The 20,095-nt window shown below is 39.9% G+C and overlaps 1 protein-coding gene across 2 annotated transcripts in view; it reads right to left on the reverse strand.

Moving 5' to 3' along the window:
• MAST4 (microtubule associated serine/threonine kinase family member 4) overlaps positions 1 to 20,095 on the reverse strand; it is a 161,474-nt gene that overhangs the window by 25,670 nt on the left and 115,709 nt on the right. For both annotated transcript variants that reach the window (XM_027100962.1, XM_027100963.1), the window contains exons 12-18: positions 13,942 to 14,150; positions 12,021 to 12,159; positions 10,565 to 10,697; positions 9,536 to 9,701; positions 7,562 to 7,663; positions 1,405 to 1,527; positions 1,090 to 1,202 (exon numbers count right to left, since the gene is read on the reverse strand). In XM_027100962.1, the coding sequence (XP_026956763.1) occupies positions 1,090 to 1,202; positions 1,405 to 1,527; positions 7,562 to 7,663; positions 9,536 to 9,701; positions 10,565 to 10,697; positions 12,021 to 12,159; positions 13,942 to 14,150 (985 nt within the window). The remainder of the gene's footprint in view (positions 1 to 1,089; positions 1,203 to 1,404; positions 1,528 to 7,561; positions 7,664 to 9,535; positions 9,702 to 10,564; positions 10,698 to 12,020; positions 12,160 to 13,941; positions 14,151 to 20,095) is intronic.

Genomic DNA, 20,095 nt, shown 5'->3' on the forward strand with positions numbered 1-20,095 from the left:
GACCTCCTATAATCTCCTGGGATTTGGAGGAAGGTGGCTAAAGAACAGGAGACCGTGGGCAGGGAACAGTTTAGGAGCTGGCTTTGATGGGCCAGAGAACAAGTACTGGGAAACCCCACACTCTGTGTTATCAAAGCTTCTGTCCCGGCTCTGGGCTAGACCTGCACCTTGCCTCCAGGGAAATCCCTACCTCTCCATGTCCTTCCTATAAATGGGGAGGGCAGTGCCGGCCAATTTGCAGATGCACTCTGGGCAGTCACTCAGAAAAAGATACGGAACACTTTAAAATCACTCAGTGCTATAGAAAAGCTTCACAATAATCATGCAAAATGCCATGGCAACAGAAAATACATCGCTACTGAAAATAGCAAAAGGAAGGCAGGATGCCCTCTAGGTTCATTTCTATCTTCCTAGGGCCCTGCCCCCCCATCTCAGGACTAGCAGGTGTGTCTTCGTTTTGTTTGTCTTTTAAACCTTACCACTACCAGTGAAAAAGCATCTTTCTCCAATGTGGATTTTATCTTCTACCATTTCCAAAATTCTAGCTTGGCTTCCTACTGCCCCTTTAATATAATAACTTACACTTTCTTATCATCGGTTAAGAGACTTTCTCATTCCGCAATCAACTGTCCCCAAGTGTCTGGGCTTATGTCAAGGACCAAGCTTTCTCCTTTGTGTTGTATTCCATGGGATACTAGAAGAGGGCTCAGCACACAACGAGCTCAACGTTCTTCACTATAAGATGAAAGAAATGGAAGGATGCCTCCAAGGCCCGGCAGCACTGAGCTAGACCACAGCGTGTAAATGGTATCAGGTACTCCAATAATGACTATGAAGGCAAGTCTCTGCCTCAAAGAAAAAAGATACTAACCTTTGGATCATGAAACAGAGAAATATACCCCAGCAGGGCGGTAGGGACTCTGGATTATCAAGATGGTGGGGTCATTACCCACCCCCCGAAAAAAATCTCAAGCCCCAAAACACTGCATGGGGTTGTTACAATTCTGTGCAGCTGTTTAAGGCACCAACTATCCGACCAGTAGGAGATTCTCCCAGAGACCTTCTATGTTTATGCCATATTTTACTTACTTTAGAAAACCTATGTGAACATGAGGAAAACTGCCTTATTTCCACAGTAAAGTCTTCGTCATTGGTGTCATCTTCTTCCTCAGTCTCCATATGATGGTACTTCTCTGACCGCGCTGCAGGGAAATGTTTGGAAACAGTTCCAATTATTCAGATTTTCAGCTTTTAATTTAGATATTTTAATTATGAGTCTTTATATCAAAGCAGCATTAGGTTTCAGAACCCATGTGTTCAAGACTGGAAGGTACTACCAAAAGTAGAGCTGATTTTCTACAAAGTAAAGGCCAAATCATGTTTTACGTCAGATAATGCACGTACTATCAAAATAACTCGTGTCATCTTCGGATTCCAGTTGGGGAATGAATTCTGCCTTCTGTCTCAGCAAACTGTTCCAGTCTAAGGAACGGAAGAATCGATGCTGCTTGACTTCATACGCACCACCTTGGGGTAGGGAGTGGAGGGGAAGGACAGAGGGAAACGTGTTAAATGATCCTCCCAGCAAAGGTAAGAATCGGTTTCAAAGAACAACCAAAAAAAAAGAAAAACAAAAAAAAGTTCTATCAAGAGAGAATTAAAGAAGTCAGAGAAATCTTTTTCATTCTACAACAAAAACCTCCAAAAATTCTTCCATAATTTATCAGCAGGAGATCTGATTTTGCTAACAGCAGTTGCTACGGCACAGTTTGTCTTTGTTAATTCTTCCATGACTTCCTCTATTTTTCAAAGGTTAATGTGGCCACTTAAAATCCCATTGTGATGAACCTGGGGACGTGGACACACACTGGCCCAAAGCAGACTTGCTCATTACAAACCCCCAAAAAACCTAAGAAGGTGCAAAATGTGTTCACGCAATATTCCCTCTGGAGGTAAGTTTTTAATAAAGATGAATTTTCCCTAAATAGTATATAACGGTTAACATTTGATTTTATTGGATTGCTCATTAACATTGGTAGGAATTATGTTCTGTGGACTACAGATTCTTAAGTAAGAATATTACTCAGCCATAATAAGAAATGAAATTGAGTTATTTGTAGTGAGGTGGATGGACCTAGAGACCGTCATACAGAGTGAAGGAAGTCAGAAAGAGAAAAACAAATACCGTATGCTAACACATATATATGGAATCTAAAAAAAAAAAAAAAAAGGTTCTGAAGAACCTAGGGGCAGGACAGGAATAAAGACGCAGACATAGAGAATGGACTGGAGGACACGGGGAGGGGGAAGGGTAAACTGGGATGAAGTGAGAGAGTGGCATGGACATATCTACACTACCAAATGTAAAATAGATAGCTAGTGGGAAGCAGCCGCATAGCACAGGGAGATCAGCTCGGTGCTTTGTGACCACCTAGAGGGGTGGGATAGGGAGGATGGGAGGGAGATGCAAGAGGGAGGAGATATGGGGATATATGTATATGTATAGCTGATCCACTTTGTTATAAAGCAGAAACTAACACACCATTGTAAAGCAATTATACTCCAATAAAGGTGTTAAAAATAAATAAATTAAATTAAAGAAAGGAGAAAAAGAAACTGGCAAACTGTTTGATAGATTTATAATGCATGTGATGAACATCAATCACAATCCCTAGGCTTCTTTTTGCCAAGTTAGCATTACAGCACAGTTCAGCGAAACAATATTTTTAATTCAGTTCATGATTTTAAAGAGAGATTTTGCAAGGGCAGGCCCCATCAAAATATTACACTATCCCTCATGTAAAGAGAAGAAGGTACACATTTTATTAAATCCCAGCATGAAAATCAGACCCCCGCCCTGCCACCAACATGCACACTATTGATGGGGGAGATAAGGAAGAATCAATCTTCAAACAATTCCAGAAGGAGAGATTTCTTGCAAGACTAGTGCCAGGGTCTAATCAGTCTCCCTACCAGGAGATGCCCCTCGATGTGTGTTGCAAATGCCTCTTTAATACAGCTGTCACTCACGCTTCTCGCCCTGTCCTCAGTGGGGTACAAAAGGAATAGGATGAGAAATTGAATCTGAATGAAAAATGGGCTTGGATCTTGGGGCTGGGGAGCTGTCTGTAAAAAGACGTGGCTCTGTCCCCACTGGGCCCCATGAGCACCAGGGGCAGGCTGGCTAGAGCTCTAAACCCAGCCAGGGGAAACCGGTGTTCTGAAGGCAATGGAACAGAGAGAAAAAAACAAAGTGGAAAAATCACCCCCCAAAAGGGAGAATGGGTTCTTTACAAAGCATCTGATTAGCATCTTCATATAGAATTCCAGCCAGGCTTTTTCCATGTTTATAGCACAATACTCAAGTCTGATGTTGATCCCAACAGCAACAGCATTAGCAGCTGTGATTTGAGGGACAACTTTGACTAGTATCACACTAGATGCTAGAGGAAGTTGCTTCTTTTCATTAAACCACTGAAAGTAACCCCACGAAGTAGGTATTGTCAACTCCGTTTTTGGATGGGGAAAGTGAATAAGCAGTAAAGCATACTGGACCAAGATTACTAGGTGAGTAAGGGTTAGAGGGGCTGAGCTGAGGTCTGTCTAAAAACACCCAGGTCCATCCTCAGTGCCACAGCGCCACAGGCCATATAAGGGGGAGGCATGTTTCAGTTTGGATTCTACCCTGCCATCTTTCTCGAGTCAGTTTACAAATGGATTCTCGACTGCCGATCCTGGGGAACACAGCCAAACAGCCAATTCCCCAGCACCTCTGCCCAGTCCAACCCCAGTCTCCATGTATCCTGGTTCTCTTCTATCCCAATCAACATCCTCAAACACAGCTGCCAGGGACATTTTCTTCCAGTGATCTTTTCCTGGAGAAGTTAAAAGGGCTTAAATATTCATCTATCCAACTCCCTCACTGTGCCAGTGACACTGAGGTCCAAAGAGTCAAACCCTACTTAGTGGCCCACCATGCACTATCCAGCGATGACTATGACTTCAGCTGCCACAGCAAAGGACAGCTCTGACACGCCCAGGTCATTCAGCTTTACCCAGAAAAGCATAGTTCTCTAGACCCAAAGGCTCGAAAGACACTTCCAGACAATATCCGGAGTTTTTGCTCCCCGACCTGCTAACCTTTGGGACCCACCCACGTCGGTGAGAGCATTCGCTTCCTCTTTGTGATGAGTGCCAAATGGGTCCTCCCCAAGGAGCCCCAGCCCACTGGCGACCCCGTGCACAGCTCTCACCCTTTGGCCTTTGTGCCCCACTGAGAAGCAGTTGCTTCTCACTGGGTCATGTTGCTCATGCACTTTTGGAGAGATGGGGAGCAAAAGAATGAAATGGACACACTGGGGAAAAATTAACTCTGGGCTAAACCGTTGGTATGATATAGATGATGGCTTTACGAGCCAAATACAAATCATCAGACACAGGAACTCATGCAAATGTCAGCTCTCACTGTAAGAATTCACCAGGAAGGGAAGGGAAAGTGACTATTTCTTGAGCTCCTGTTATGCACTAGGTTAATGTACCGGATACCTTCATAAACATGCCTGCGCTCAATCCTCACAATAATCCCTCGAGGTGTGTAGCATGCCCATTTCCATAGATTAGGAAACTGAGACTCCTGGCAATAAAGAAATGACTCACAACCTCCCAGCTGGCTCATGGGTGGGAGTCAGTCACATCTGAGCAGCTCTCAAGTCCAGTGAACCTGGCTGCCACTCAACACTCCGCAAGTTCAACAGTCGAGTTCAAGTACGACAAGGTCCCAAATTGCAAGTTATGCTTTGGCACTAATGTTCTCCTTTGAGTTTTCCTCTCCCTTCATAGACGCTTCTTAAACATCCATTATGTTCTTCACACTCCTTTTCTCAGTCTCTCTAGTCTCTCGGGCAAATGCGCACTTGCACATTTTCACGGTGCATTATTTTGCCCGCTAAATATGCATTAAATCCAAAATGCTGTCATTGGAAGCAGCATGGCAAGCCTGCGAGATTCTCAGCCTCATTCTCCGGGCCCTACTGGGACCTGTCACGTTGGACCTGCCTGTTTGACAAGCTCTCCTTGACAATGCTAAGAGCTTGGGCAGGGTCTTTTAAATGTCTCTTTTGAGCTTCTGCTAGAAGATTTGTTTCTCAATCTGTCAAACCCTGAAAACACCAAAAGCAGCGGTCAAGCAGAAAATGTGCAGAGATAACTTGCAGCGTATAATCTATAAGCATGGATGTACTGACCACCCTCATAGCCCTGTCTTGTTAAGTAAAGTCAAATCAAGTGTCCCCATATTTTTAAAGAGGACGGAAATGGGCAGAATACTAAGGAGGAAAACTCTCCAAAGTGACACACGAACACTGAAGGGAACTCTTTAGGGGGTGTGCTGATTCCAATATATTTTTAGCCCTACCTTAGGACAACACTCCCCCGGGACAGCTGATTAGGATATACAAATAGATACTTGTATTGTTGTAGGACAATCTTAAAATGCCACTGTTTCTCATATTTGGCTCAAGTGAGTAAAATCACCCCTCAAAACGCTGCCCCACACAGAGCCTTGACACCCATTCTTGGACAGCTACTCTTATCTCTTGAACTATAAAGCAAATCTAACTGCAGGTCACAGACGGTGGGAAATAACCAGTTTGCTAGTCACTTCAGACAAGAGGAAAACCAAACAGGGCGACAAGAAATATAAAGGATTCTGTTCACAGAGTTCAGTCAGCCCAGAAGTAGGGGCACCACCGCAATTTCTAAATCTCATATGTCCAAAGGGGAAAGCAAGAGATTATATACACAGAAAAATAAAAATGATAATACCGCAGCAGTGTCACATCTGGTCCTAAGAGCCAGAGTCGATGATCTTTTATCCTCACAAAAATCCTGGGACATAGTGCTGCTATCAGCTCCATTTTATAGATGAGGAAGTAAGGCACACAAGGGAAAACAACCTGCTCTTGGTCACACAGCTGAGATTTAAACTCAGGCAATCTGACTCTGGAGTTTATCCCTTTAAGTCCCATTATATTGCCTTTCCTAGTTAAAGGCCCACTCGTCCACTGAAAAGGCAAAAAACACATGGTATTCCAGTATGAAACTCAAAGGAGTTTTGCCAACTGAGTCCCGATTTTAAAACTTCTTGGGAATTCCCTAGCGGTCCAGTGGTTAGGATATGAGCTTTCACCGTTGTGGACCCGGGTCCGATCCCTCATTGGGGAACTGACAGACCACAAGCTGCATGGCACGGCCAAAAAAAAAAACAAACCCAAAACTTCTTGGATTCTCTAATGCAGGGTCTTCAAGAGTTTTCTGTCGAGCCAGAAAGTTTAGGCCTTGTAGGTCATGCAGTTGTTCATGACTATTCGACTCTGCCAGAGTAGCATGAAGGCAGCCATAGACAGTATGTGACTGAACAGCATCGCTGTGTTTCAATAAAACTTTATTTACAAAATAAAGGTTGGGCCCAGGTTATCATCATAACCTCTAGGTAGCACAGCATTCCATACTTAAGCAAGAACTGAGCTCTCCAACTGGGGAAGCTGTGAGCAAAAGTGGAGAACAATATAAAATATATATTTGGAGCTACTGCAACTGATTTTGGCCTTGGAAAAGCTGGGTGAGAGAATGATCTCGTCAGTATTTTCCGATCTTTCTAGCAAAACCAGGTAGAATGAAACAGCTCAGAGTAAACAACCCATCAAGTCAACAATTTTCACTGATGAAAATTTTTATCGATACAGTGTACGTGTGTGGTGTGTGTTGTATGTGTGTGTGCATGCGTGTATGTTACATGTGTTTATTATTTAGTCTCATCTAGATAAATTCACATACTGGGGTTGGCTAGAACTCTGGACTGGGATCTCTAAGTCTCTCTATTCAGAATATAAGGAAGAAAAGGAAAAAGAGCTGGCAAAAACAAAAAACTGGAGGCAGAACAGTCAGGAAAAATAATCAGCAAGAAATAAATCTACTCTCTCCTTAATCTTGAAAGTCAATGTTTTCTAATCCTCTTTCTTGGGCCATGGTGCGGATCAACCCCAGGCACTCATTTCCAATAATCAGTTCAGGTACCGATAACCTGTTTCAAAGCCAGCAGACAGTAACTGCTGGGTCAGATCCTTCTAGGAATCTATATATTTTACAACCCCAAACAAACAAACAAACAAAAAAACCTCCACATCCCTAATCCTCTGTTTCAAACTGTTAAGATCCACACTTTTCAGGACAGAAGAGTTACATGTGCCCCTGAGGTTTTCTTCCAGAGACATTTTATTTGCTGAAACAAATTAAGAATAATTTCTGCTTTGCCAAAAAGAAGAAAAACAACAACAAAAGAAGACAAACAAGGGCCACCAACCCTCTTAGCGTACCTACTACTCTGAATCAGGAAAAAAAAATCCAAAATGTTATTGTTATAACATATTGTAGTCATAGTCTACATCAAGCAACAGATGTTTCCTATGGAAACAACAAACAAAACAAAAACACAAACCTCTGAGTGCTCCACATTGACATTATTTCCTGCATATTAGCAAAATGAAAACGTATGTGCTCTAACCTGTTCCCAGTCTCTCCAGGGGATTCTGCCTGAGAAGCAAGGTAATCAGATCCTGGGCATCAGGTGGTGGCGCCTCATCCTTTTCAGGCCAGTTGATCTCATCTAAGAGGAAGAAAAGTAGTTTACGACTTCACTGCTGAAAGGCTGGTCCACGTCCCAACAGCGTGGACATCACCCGGGAGTTTGTTAGAAATGCAGAATGTCAGGCCCCACTCCAGACCTGCTGACTCAGAATCTGCATTTTTAACAAGACCTTCAGTTGATTCCTAGGCCCAGTCAAGTCCGAGAAGCACTGTTGCACAAGATATGAATAGCACAGCTGTCAACAAGGCAGGGAGAGAACACTTCAATGAGCAGTACCTCTCATCTGCCTTTTTGATTCACTTTTCTTTGGTAGAACTGGGTCACTGCTAATTGGTCCTCTAGTTATTAAGAGGGCTCAATATAGCGTAAACTCTGAACTTCTGTGTTTTAGGCGATCGCCCATCCAGGGATCATGGGGAGTCAGGGTTTCTCTTCTACCATCATCCTCAACTGAGAACCTGGCCACAGCCCCAGGGTTCTTCAGGTCCAAGAAGCAAAAAATAATTTTGTAAAAATAACCATTTCCAGAGAAAGGAAAGGTCAAAATGCTAAGACTGAAGAAGAAGAAAAAGAAGAAGAAAAAAAAAACGCCAAGGAATTGTAGTAATGGAAGTACTTAAAATCTGTCATAAATATTAGAATATGTTCTACATTCTAAAGGAGTTTGCCTGAAGATAGGTGTGCATGCTTGTGTGCATGGGAATGCAATAAAAACATGAGTTATTTCTGCATGTGCTTGCCTCTAGCTTCCTCTGCTGCAGTTTAAATCTGATTTGGAAAATAGAACATGAATATGCATCTGAGCCATAAGGCATCGGGAGAACAAAGCCAGCATTTGCTGCTTGTGTTAATTAAACAGTTGATTCCTTTTGCCATTCATCCTTGATATATCAGAAAACAGCCTAGTTATAAATCCATAAAGAGCTCAGATATTGTATAAAAGGGTTATACACTGTGGGCAACTCACAAATCTACTTTGTTAAAGTTTACAAATATGCCTGGCTCGCAAAATCAATGATGGAAAATAATGCTGTGATTAAGAGGCTCCTCATACCAAAAGGAATTGTCCCCCTATTTCCACCGTTGGACACTCTAAGCGCAGTCCAGAATGGACCAGAGGTAGGTGATGAAGATGTGAGTGATGACTGACAAACTTTGAGGAAGAGAGGCCTTTTTGATCTCTGCTCCAGGGAAATTTATAAAAACAGCAGGTAGGGTAGTAATAAAGCCTATTTAATTATCATTTAGTTTTGCCACAAGCCACACAACAGTAGTTAGGGTCAGCTTGCAGGTTAAGATCTAAAGGTTACTGAATTTAAATGAAAGATGAACAGCTGTTAAGAAATAACATTACGCCATAACAACTACCAATGAAATCATTAACAATCTGTGGATTAAATTTGCTTCCTCCCCATTCTCATTATTTATTATTTGGTAGACATTTGTTTTAGGGTTTATTACATTTTTGTTAATTTCTTCACTGTGCCAATACCCATTTTTCCCATTTGTGTAAATGTTACCCATGTTAACCTTTTCTTCCCTGGTGTAACTTTCCTACTATGGAAAGGAAGACTGGACAGCAGTGAAATCATTTGCAAATCCCACACCAATTTCTTTTGCAGAAAAAGTACACCATAAAAATTGGTCACATTGCTAGTACATTTCCAAATTCCATGTTAACAAAACTTCCCCAGATCAATCCCCGACACAAATTGCTCTCTTGAGATTGTGAAAGTCAGTTATGTGCTATGATGAGTGAGTTCTTTTAATTTGTTGGCTAAACCCTTTGATAAAGGTTAACTTTTTAGTAAAAACAGTGATACTCCCCAGAATTACATTAAATAGCTGCTTCCCAACAGCGGCTTAGAGATAACTGCTGACAATATTTACCACTGATGACTTGTCCAAATAGCTCTTCTGGAGTGTCCCCAAAGAATGGCACGCATCCAACCAGAAATTCATAGAGGATAATCCCCATGGCCCACCAGTCTACCGGCTTCCCATAGCCCTGCCTCAGAATCACTTCTGGTGCAATGTATTCAGGTGTGCCACAGACCTAAAAGATGATTGCAATATCAGAATAATTAGAATATTAGACATGAATTAAAATGAGCAAGATGGCTAAATATCAATTATTTTGCCTAGAGTGCACCTGCTCAACCGCATGGAACCGCATGGACAAAGAATTTAAGAACAGTGATTCGAAGTCGGTATCTATCATACCAAAAGCAATGAATTACTTAAAATACCAAAAAAAGCAAAGTTTAAAATGCTGCTCTAATGTGAAACTGTGTGTAATGTCTAATTTCAAATTTGAGTAGTTTTACTTACTTTACAAAAACATTTGTAATCCCTGGATTTAAAATAATACTGCATTTTTTCGTCTGTCACTATCAGAGAGAGTTTTAGTATTTATATGACTGAAATATATTCACATCCTGGTTACTTCATAAAAGCCTGACAGTTGAGATGTGTTCACCTTAAGTAACTGTACAATGAACAGATTGTGGGCACATGGTAATGAGGCATGCTTAAAGGGAAATGGGCCATGGCTCGGAGTTTGGCACCTGTGATTGTACAACGCATCATGAGTTTCATGAGGACTCTACTGAGCCTCCCGAATTCCTTACGAAAACAGTTTTTCCATTTGTCTCTCTCACACTCTCACCTGTGTACAGTTAGATCGTTTGTCTTACTAATAGACCATAATGTCGAGGGAGGAATGTGGAGGGACCGACATTTCAAAGAGGCCCAGGGAGAAAAATGGAAGCAATTTGTGCTTTATTAAACGTAAGGCTTATATAGACATCTAAAGCCCCAGCACTAATGTCAAGATGGCCTAGGCGAGCTGATTCTGAATTGCACTGTCAACACTGCACTTTGTATTTCTCTCTGGAGCCAAACAGCACGCAAGCTTACCTGTTTGTCCAGGAACTCTCGAGCGTCCTTCTCAATATGACCCTCATAAAGATTGGTAGTCATGCTCATTAGCCCCACCTTGGATAATCCAAAATCTGTCAGCTTTATGTGCCCCATGGAGGTGACCAGCAAACTGTGAAGCAGAAGGACATATATCACAACACTCACTTTGAAGCTCATTTTTTGTTTTTACTTTTCTCCCTCCCACTGTGAATTGATAAGACTATGTAATATATAGGTATCAATCTTATCACAAAACCCAGCCTGCAAAGAGGTGAAGTCATACAAAGATGTTAAATATGTGTATCTGGAGGCTGAAAGTAATCCACAAGGGAAGGCCAGAGACCGGGCTCAGCCCATCTTCCTTGGAGATGTCACATACAGCATCATTTACAACTTGAAGCTCTCAGAAAAATTCAAGTATGGAACTCTGACACCTTTCCATTTCCAGAATAAGAAAAGAGCTGAGAAAGGGCTACTGATAATCCCACGTCACACATCAGTAACTAACATAAGCAACCAATCCGTGATTCAAATGAGACAAAAGATAAAGAATCTGGAAGAAAAATGTAGCATTGTTTCAGATTTCAACTTCTGGCTCGAACTTAAGTGTCTACTCACTAAGCACAAGACCTACATGTCTTATACACGCAAAGAATTCACATTTGAAAGCTTTATGAATTTACAGTTAATTTTTTTTTTCATTTTAAGTGGCAAAGAAAATTTTCATTTTTTAAAAAATTAAAGGAGGAATTAAAAAAAATAAAGCTATTGGAAGGATGCATGCCAAAATTCTAATAGCTGTCTTCGTTTGGGAATGTTGTGAATGAAGTTTTTTCTTTTTGTACTTCCCAAATTTTCTGTAATGAGCGTAAGTTAATTTTATAAAATTTTGGCACACTTAAAAGCTCTACATATTAATAAGAAATACTTCTAGAGGTGTCTCAGATTAGTGGAGAAAGCATGGAACATTTAATAAATGGTGTCAAGATGAATACCTAGTCATTTGGGGAAAAATAGTCTATCTGTATCTCAAATCAGACACCAAAATGAACTCCACATAAACTAAAAATTAAATAAAAAACTAAATAGAATATCAAGGATATCATCTTGGGGGAGAAAAAATTATCTAAGTATCATTCTAAACGCAGAAACTATCCAGAAAACAACTCATAGCATTCTATGCACCTATTATTTACATAATAAGAAAAACTAAAAATAAATTAACTAACCCTGGCTTAACACTCTTTTTTTGTTTGTTTGTTTCTTATAAGCTGCTATTGTAAACACCATAGCCTTTAAAAAGATTATACAAAAATCATCATGTATAACTCATTTGGGAACATTATGGGAGAATTTAAAAATGTACAAAGCAGCATTAAAAGAAAACATTTTTATAGACATAAACACTTTTGTATTGTGTGAAAAAAAAGACATATTTCATCAGTGTACATACTTGTCTGGTTTCAAATCCCTATGTACAATTCCATAATTATGTAGATATTCCAAGGCCAGGACTGTCTCAGCAAAGTACATCCTGGCCATATCAACAGGGAGAGGACCCATGTTCTTCATTAAGGTAGCACAGTCACCTCCTATAAAACACAAGAAAAAGACTTAGCAGGTGTGGTATCAGCTGGGATTAAAGACCGCCAGTTTAGACTGCAGAATTTCCAAGTAGAATGGTCTCTATCCATAGACATAGTCGATCGTGTTCGTAAGTGGAGACTGTGTTAAGTAATCATGTTTCTACTTATGATGTGGTGTGGAGAAAATACAGACTTTTATTTAAGAAGCGCTGCTCATGAGAGAGCAGATTTGGCCTGAAGTAAAACTAAATGTTGAAGAACTGATGATGTGTTTTAGGAACAGCGTGATGATTTAAAATAAACCATTTTAAAACATGGATTCTGGAATCAGGCTGCCTGAGTTCAAATTCCGGCTCTGACTCTTACAGGTGGGGACATCTTAGGCAAGCTGGTCTTGGTTCTTTCAGCTGTAATATCAGGATATGAATAGTGTCATCCCTTTTATTGTGAGGATTAAATGAGGTAATCTGTGTAAAGAATTCAGGATGCTGTCAACACATATTAAACATGTGATAAACGTTAATTATTGTTGTTAAAATAACTAACAAAAGTTAATAAAGCAAAGTACTGGTGTGGTGAAAAGAACAATGGGTGGAAATCAGGCAAGTTATGTTTTTGTCCTGTATCTACCACTAAAAATCTAGTGAAACCCCTTCTTGGGTTTCAGTTCATTCATCTGCAAAATGAAAACAATATTTAACGGTTCGTTAAGTTATAAGTTTTGGGATTCTGTTCAAACAATCACAAGGGCTTAAATTAGATGCTTTGAAAATTGTTTTGGAGCCTAGGATTGACATATATACACTAATATGTATAAAAGAGATAACTAATAAGAACCTGCTGTATAAACAAATAAATAAACTAAAATTTTTTAAAAAAAGAAAACTGTTTTGGCCCTTGCTTATCTATTCATTTTATTAGCTTTATTTATGTCAGTAAGTCATGGCTATGGAAACACTCAAAAATTTCATGTAAAATTGACGGAAATAAGATTACTTGGAACATTTAAAAGGTAGACCACAAACTTCCAAAAGAAAAAAAAGTTAGTTTTTAAAAATTAAACTATAGTTGATTTATAATATTGTGTTAGTTTCAGGTATACAGTTTCAGACTCTTTCCCATTATAGGTTATTACAAGATACTGAATATAGTTCCATGTGCTGTACACTAAATCCTTGCTGTTTATCTATTTTATACATAGTGGTGTCTATCTGTTAATCCCATAGTCCTAATTTATACCCCCCCTTTCCCCTTTATAACCATGTTTGGTTTCTATGTCTGTGAATCTATTTCTCTTTTGTAAATAAGTTGATTTATATTATTTTTTTAGATTAGAAGTTAGATTTTCTTGAATGTATCTTTCTCCTAACTCATCTTTAATTTCATACCATACACCAAAAAGGACATATTTTTAATACTTTCCTTACGAAGATCCATTGTAATGAATGTTTTTATGATATGTGATAAAAATAAGTAGGAAAAATCCCATCACCTATATTCTAACTTTAATGACCAATTGAGAGGAGGTGCTTAGGATGAAAAGCTATTAAAAAGGGAAAACAACCTTTTTCCAAATAGCACTAATTTTCCCTTTGTTATAGTAGAGTTGGCCCTTTACAAGCAATTATGGGAAGATAATGACTGGGAAGGCAGCCATCTAATTGCCTGGCCTTGGTTCCTACGTGGATACAACCATTGTATGGCACAAGTACAGAAAGCGTCAGCTGCACAAACGAGCCAGTGGTTTCTGGGTACAGGTGTCATGTTCTCTGTGTCAGAGTGACTCACCTTCGACATATTCCATGACCATGCACAAGTGGCGCCTGGTCTCAAAGGAGCAATACATGCTGACAACAAAAGGGTTTTCTGCAAAAGTCAGGATATCCCGTTCCACAAAGGCCTGCTGGATCTGGTTTCGGAGGATGAGGTTCTGTTTATTAATCTTCTTCATGGCAAACCTCTGCCGCGATTCCTTATGCCGAACAAAATAGACTGCCCTGAAAAGGAGCACAAGAGTTGGGGTTCAAAGGAAGAGGGGATGTTTCTGGGTACAGTACACCACTTTTTTTTTTTTTTTTTTTTTTACATTCACGTGATAGCCGGGATTCAGCCCGCATAAGCTATGCTGGCAACTACAAACATTCCGTTCCAGGCCAAAGTCCTTTGGCTAATTGAGTTTTTAAAAAAATTCTTTCAATAAAGTTACAGGTCACACATAAGGCAAATTCATTTCACTGAAGAAAATGGACAGTCTCCAGAGTGAGCTACTTTCCAATAGCTAGCTGTTGTTTTCAGTTTTTCTATAACAGAACAAAATCCTATATATAAATTAAAACAGGAAAACAATGAACAAAAGTACATACATATTCTGAGCTAGATCCTTTCTAGCATTAGATATCTATTAGGCATTTTTTCACAACTGACTAAAGCAATAATTTTCTATATGATACTCATGGGATCTACAAAAAGGGACCATAGACTATAGCTTCTTAAAGTAGCTGACTTCCAACTTGAGAGTAATTTACTTCCCATGAACTTTCTAGATAAATAAGAAGTATGTAATAGGTCATATGAGGCTGCCCTCCCTGCTACAAAGAGTAGCATATTTCTTCACTACAGACCTCGGCATGAGTTACACCTATGCCTGTTTCAACAGGAAATGCATTTCCCAACCTAAAAGGGGGTCCAGAGTACACTGCATTTCTGGTCCATGTGACCCACAGCTGAGGTGTCTGGCAACTTTACTGTAAAGTGAGCAGGCTGCATGGAATTTCTGCCAAAAGTCTCTTCCAAATACTCTACAGAACCAATTCTGTCTGGGTAAAGACAATGGACTCCCTGAAGCTTCAAATGATGTAGAGAAAAGAAGTAATTCGGAGGAGGATCCTTCAAACCCCACCTGGAAATGATGAGCAACAAAGAAAACGTCCTGGACGGGCTCCTTTTCTCATAAGTTACTCCTCACGTATCTCATTATTAAGGGACAACAGGTTTGAACTCTCAGGTTAGGCAATTCTCAAATAATTAATAATTTACCTAAAGAGCTATCATCATTAGAAGTGTGTAATAGGTTGTACGAGGCTGTCCTGAAACAAACGCAGTGATCAACTAAGTAATAATTTACCTGAAAAGCTATCAAACATAGTAAAGTACACCCAGTAGTCTGTTTCCTAAACAAGGGGTTATCTGAGATGCATTTTTCACTAGTGATTTTCATTGCCTCCAAAAAATGAACTCGAAGGGGACTAGGACACCCTATACTCCTGCTGGACCAATATGTCAGAGTGATCCCCTTACATAAATCTTAAGTATATTCAATCTCAGTTTAACCAATATTCACATTTTCCTCTTAAGCGTTCAACTAGGAATTCATCTTTCTTTGAAGTGTGTACGTCTTTGTCTTCTCATTGTATCCATCTTTTCCCTTCACTCACAAAATCACACATTTGTGGGGTCTCTGTTTAAACATTCTTTTTTTTTTAATCTTTACACCTTTTTCTCTCTCCTCTTTTCCCTGGCCTTCTAGTTCTTCCTTCCCTGTATAGTAAAAAGCTGTCACATAATGAACTCGAGGAATAACCTGGTACTCTTATTCCCACTGTACAACAAACTGACAAGGGAGCTGGCTGGCTGGGTGCCTACTGCTTTCCACAGAGGCTAGGCATCCTCTTCAGGATTCCCAAACACTTGGGCTCCCACCAGCCGGGTTAATTTCCACACCTGTTCTGGCTAGGCTTGATATCATGACTGACTAATTTAAACAAATCTTTAAACTGATGAAACACGAGTGTGAAAAGAGAAAGCGCCATGGTTTATAAGAAAACTGAGTGGAATGCTTGGGAAAGCACTGATAAATGTGAGTTACTAAATAAAATGCCTATTGATTCAGTATGAGTGAGAAGATTCCAAACGTCGAGAAAATAATAAAAATCTAGGCGGATTGCTTCCAGTTCTTGCTTCACCTGTAAAAAAGCTACAAGTGTGAAACAAACAACATAGTACAGTCATCCCTACATAGCCACAGCTTCTGCACCCTCAGATTCAATCAACTGAGGATTGAAAAATATTAAAAACAAACAAACAAAAAAATCCAGAAAACTGCGTGAAGCAAAACTCGAATTCGCCACACTGGCAACTATTGATATTTATGCAGCATTTCCATTGTATTAGATATTATAAGTAATCTAGAGATGATTTAAAATATATGAGAGGATGCCATTTTATATAAGAGAAAGGAGTATCTGTGGATTTTGGTATCTGAGGGGGGTCTTGGAACCAATACCCCTTGGATACCAAGGAATGACTGTATAAGTATTGTTTATACTGGCTGTCTTGTAAAGGGCTTACATCGAAAGGCTAGTCAGTTTACATATATTTAGGTTAAATTAAAATGTTTAAAGTACATATCATTTTTTGGTGATTTCCTACTTGAACTTTTTCATTTACCAACGACTCATTCTTTCTGAATCAGATTAAAGGCTACGAAAATTTTTTTCTTTTTCCAATTACTGATTGGATAAAATCAAGATCCAAAGACACTTGAGCTTCTCCTAATCAGAAGCTGATAGCAGGACAGAGAGATTCAAAGGGAGCACAGAAAAGAACTTGGCCTCCCCTTACACATATGAGACATGCATTGGCAGATACTGTCATGAAGAGGGATTCCTGAGATACAGAATCTGTTTTTTAAAATGAACTTTAGAATTGAAAATGTTAAAAGGAAGAAGCCAGTATCTTTATATAAGCACTTGCCTGTTCTTGAGAGTCAACTGGAATACAGCTCACTTTCTATCACTTCTTTCAATATTTAATATTGAGTAAGTTTAGGGCTGAGGACCTCCAGACATATGATACTGTTAACTTCACTTTTACACTATCAGTTGATTTTCAACCAAGCTCCACCATTTCTTACATAAATAACTGCTCCTCAATATGTTTGAGAACAACAGGAGGTGAAGGAAAAAGAATAGGGTTGTACATGATTTTATGAAAGAACAAAAGAGAAAGATACCTCAGACCCAATTTGACCAGTACCTACACTAGGTACTGTGTAAAAAGACCTTCAATCTTTATTCTTAGATTTTCAGTTCATAAAATTTGATTTGACGTTCTGTCTTCCCTTGCTATTGTACTGAAAATAATCAGGTAATCCTTAGGGAAATTTACCTAAACCAGTTGAAATTAATCCTATAGGTAGCTTGAGATACCATTTCCTCAGGAGAAACGTATCTCGATCAAGTTGCAAAAGTCAACCAGACTTAATTAGAATTCCCTGTAGCTGCATTTTTGTTTGTTTTGTTTATGTTATGTTTTTACATTTCTGTACTGCTTTGGAAATATTATTTCTAATGCTGAAATGTGTTTATTTAGTAATATGTGTTGTCTCTCACATACTCCTTTCCTCCATCCTTATAAATTGCTGTTCTAAAACTACTCAAGTCAGCAGAGAGTGAAGCAGAGGGAGAGAGAGAGGGGGAGGGAGAGGCTGAAAAAGAGAGAGAGACAGAGAAACAGAGTGGGACAGACAGACGTCTAACACTGCTAAGCAGAGCTGCAAACTGCCCAAGGTCATAAAACTAGACGGAACTAATTTGGCCCCCATTTCTCTGTTTTCTGGCCTCAAGGGTTGCTTCCCTTGAAAAGGCTTCTGTGTCTCTTTTCCTACGCTGACCCGCCCTGTGAAATAGGAAGACCCAAGGGTGGGAGGTGATGCATGGGGAGGGGCAGCCAGCGGAGCCAAGCATCACTCCACTCATGCAGAACTGAGGCGGGGGAAGGGAGAAATGGAATCGGAAGCAGGCAGGATCTAGAGCAGAATGAATCAGTCCTATTGGGAGTGTGAACATCTCATGCATATAAAATTATGCATGAATCTGAGAGCCTGATACACGAATCCCAGTGAGCAGATCCGCATGTGGGAAGGAGAGTGCAAGTGTTAGGGGGAAGCTGAGGGGAAAGGCTATCGAGAGGGAGCATCCGTCAGTCTGTCTCTCAGGTAAATGACCCTGTCCTTTGAGGGCTAAAAAAAGCAGAAAGGGCAGCAAGGCTAGAGAGCAATGTGAAGTGGGGAAGAAGCATTGTGCCTCTCAAATTTAGCCTTCTTACTTTAGAAAATTTTAGGTCAATCTTATTCTTCTACTTCGAAAACATTCGAAATTGTTATTTAAAAATCTAGGTGGAAGCGCTCAATGGAAGAAGGATTTCTATACCCTAATTAAGATGGCTAAGAGTTATAAACGATATTCAGAGGGAGAAAAGAGCTCTGCTTGCAGTCAGAGTACGTGTGACCAGGCTTGGGGGCCTCTTTCTCCACGTCTAAGTGGAAGTAACATCAACCCCTCACAAGGGTTTGTGAGAAGAGAACAAATAAAGAGAATAAAGAGACTAGTCCAGTGCCTGGCACACAGTAGGTGTTCGCTTTCTACAAAGTGCTAAGTTGGCATGAAGGGAGGTGCAACTTCCAGTCAGGATCTGAAACCTGTTAAACAGAGAAGGAAATTGGGTGCTTCTCCAATTGGCCAATTGGCTTTATAATCATGAATTGTCACTAAGTAGGATGTTGAAAAAACCATGACGTGTTATACAGCTCTATCGAATGAAAGGGTTAGTTTCTAGCATAACCGGTATTTGAAAAGTCACAGAACGGGTGTCGCTCTAAGTCACTGATGTGAGCGAGGGACTCGGCTACAGGGATGCCCAAAAAGCCTCGCACGGCTCCAATTCATGGACCTACGTGATCCATCTGTTCAGAAGCCCGCTATCAGCATCCTGATCAGGTGGGCCAATGGGCGTAGCTCCATTCAAATTTTAAGTGAAAAATAATTAAATTGTAGAGGAAATCTGTCAGAAACATAGTGAGAGATTAACTTGGAGAAGGAGCAAAAGAGAAAAAAGAAGGTTTTGGCCGATCGGCAGAGGCTCCCACAGGCAGCTTGTAAGCCCACTAATGACTTGGCCTCCGTCCTCGGTGTTTACTGATTCACAGCTTGTTTAACTTCTTGTATATTCCCAACCGTTCCCCGAAGTGTGATATACCTCATCTACTATACAGTGGTTTAATTTGCACTACAAACGAGTTTACTCAACCAATTAGAACTCCAAATACTGCTAAGATATATGCCCACATTTTATAAAAGTGGTGCTTCATAGACAATCCCATGCCAGAATTCCACAGGCAATAAAATCCAGCAGTGCTCAAACCCACAGATCCCTTAAATCAAATTTCAGTCTTTTCCCTAATCAGACAAGAAATCCTCAGATGATCTCCAGAACTAAAAAGGACTAAAAGCCAATAATATACAAACAAAACCCACAAACAACTGCATGCTGAAACAATCTTCTTAGGTAGAAGAGTTTCAGTGAGGTCCTCAACAGAAATAAAATATTGTAAAAATAAAACATCAGAAAGCATTTATAAGCCACATCAGGAAATATGCCATTTGACATAATCCTGAAAACAAATCAGTGGAGCATAGAAAGCACTCACAAATATTTAAGTTCTTCACTAAGTTAATGGTGTGGAAAATATTAGAGGTGAAAAAAACACCATAAGGAGAAACATCCCTTGTGGCGTAACAAAAATCGATTCTATCTCATCTGCTGTGTGTGTTACAAATGGCAATAACTGTCTACGGGATTGTCTATTGCTGCCCACCTACGGATGGAATTGGGATTAATACTTAATTAAACTAGAGTTCTGGGCTGTCTAAAATGGATCAGGACATAGTTTGTGTATTAATTACTCTTCCAAACTATTAGTAACTCAGAGGGATCTTGTCAGTATTGACCTTATGCCCTGAGAGGGAAACCGTGTATCTATAAAAATGAATCAAGGAAGGTGCTCCACTAATGTGGTTGGACTATAGCATAGAGTTCCATTGAAAAAAAAAAAAAAAATCCTGGTGTTATATAAAGACTAAAAGAAGTGTGTTGCTTTAAATTT

Source organism: Aethalodelphis obliquidens, unplaced genomic scaffold (assembly GCF_003676395.1).
Source record: "Aethalodelphis obliquidens isolate GAN/ISIS:26980383/991018 unplaced genomic scaffold, ASM367639v1 scaffold4, whole genome shotgun sequence".
Classification (NCBI taxonomy): Eukaryota; Metazoa; Chordata; class Mammalia; order Artiodactyla; family Delphinidae; genus Aethalodelphis; species Aethalodelphis obliquidens.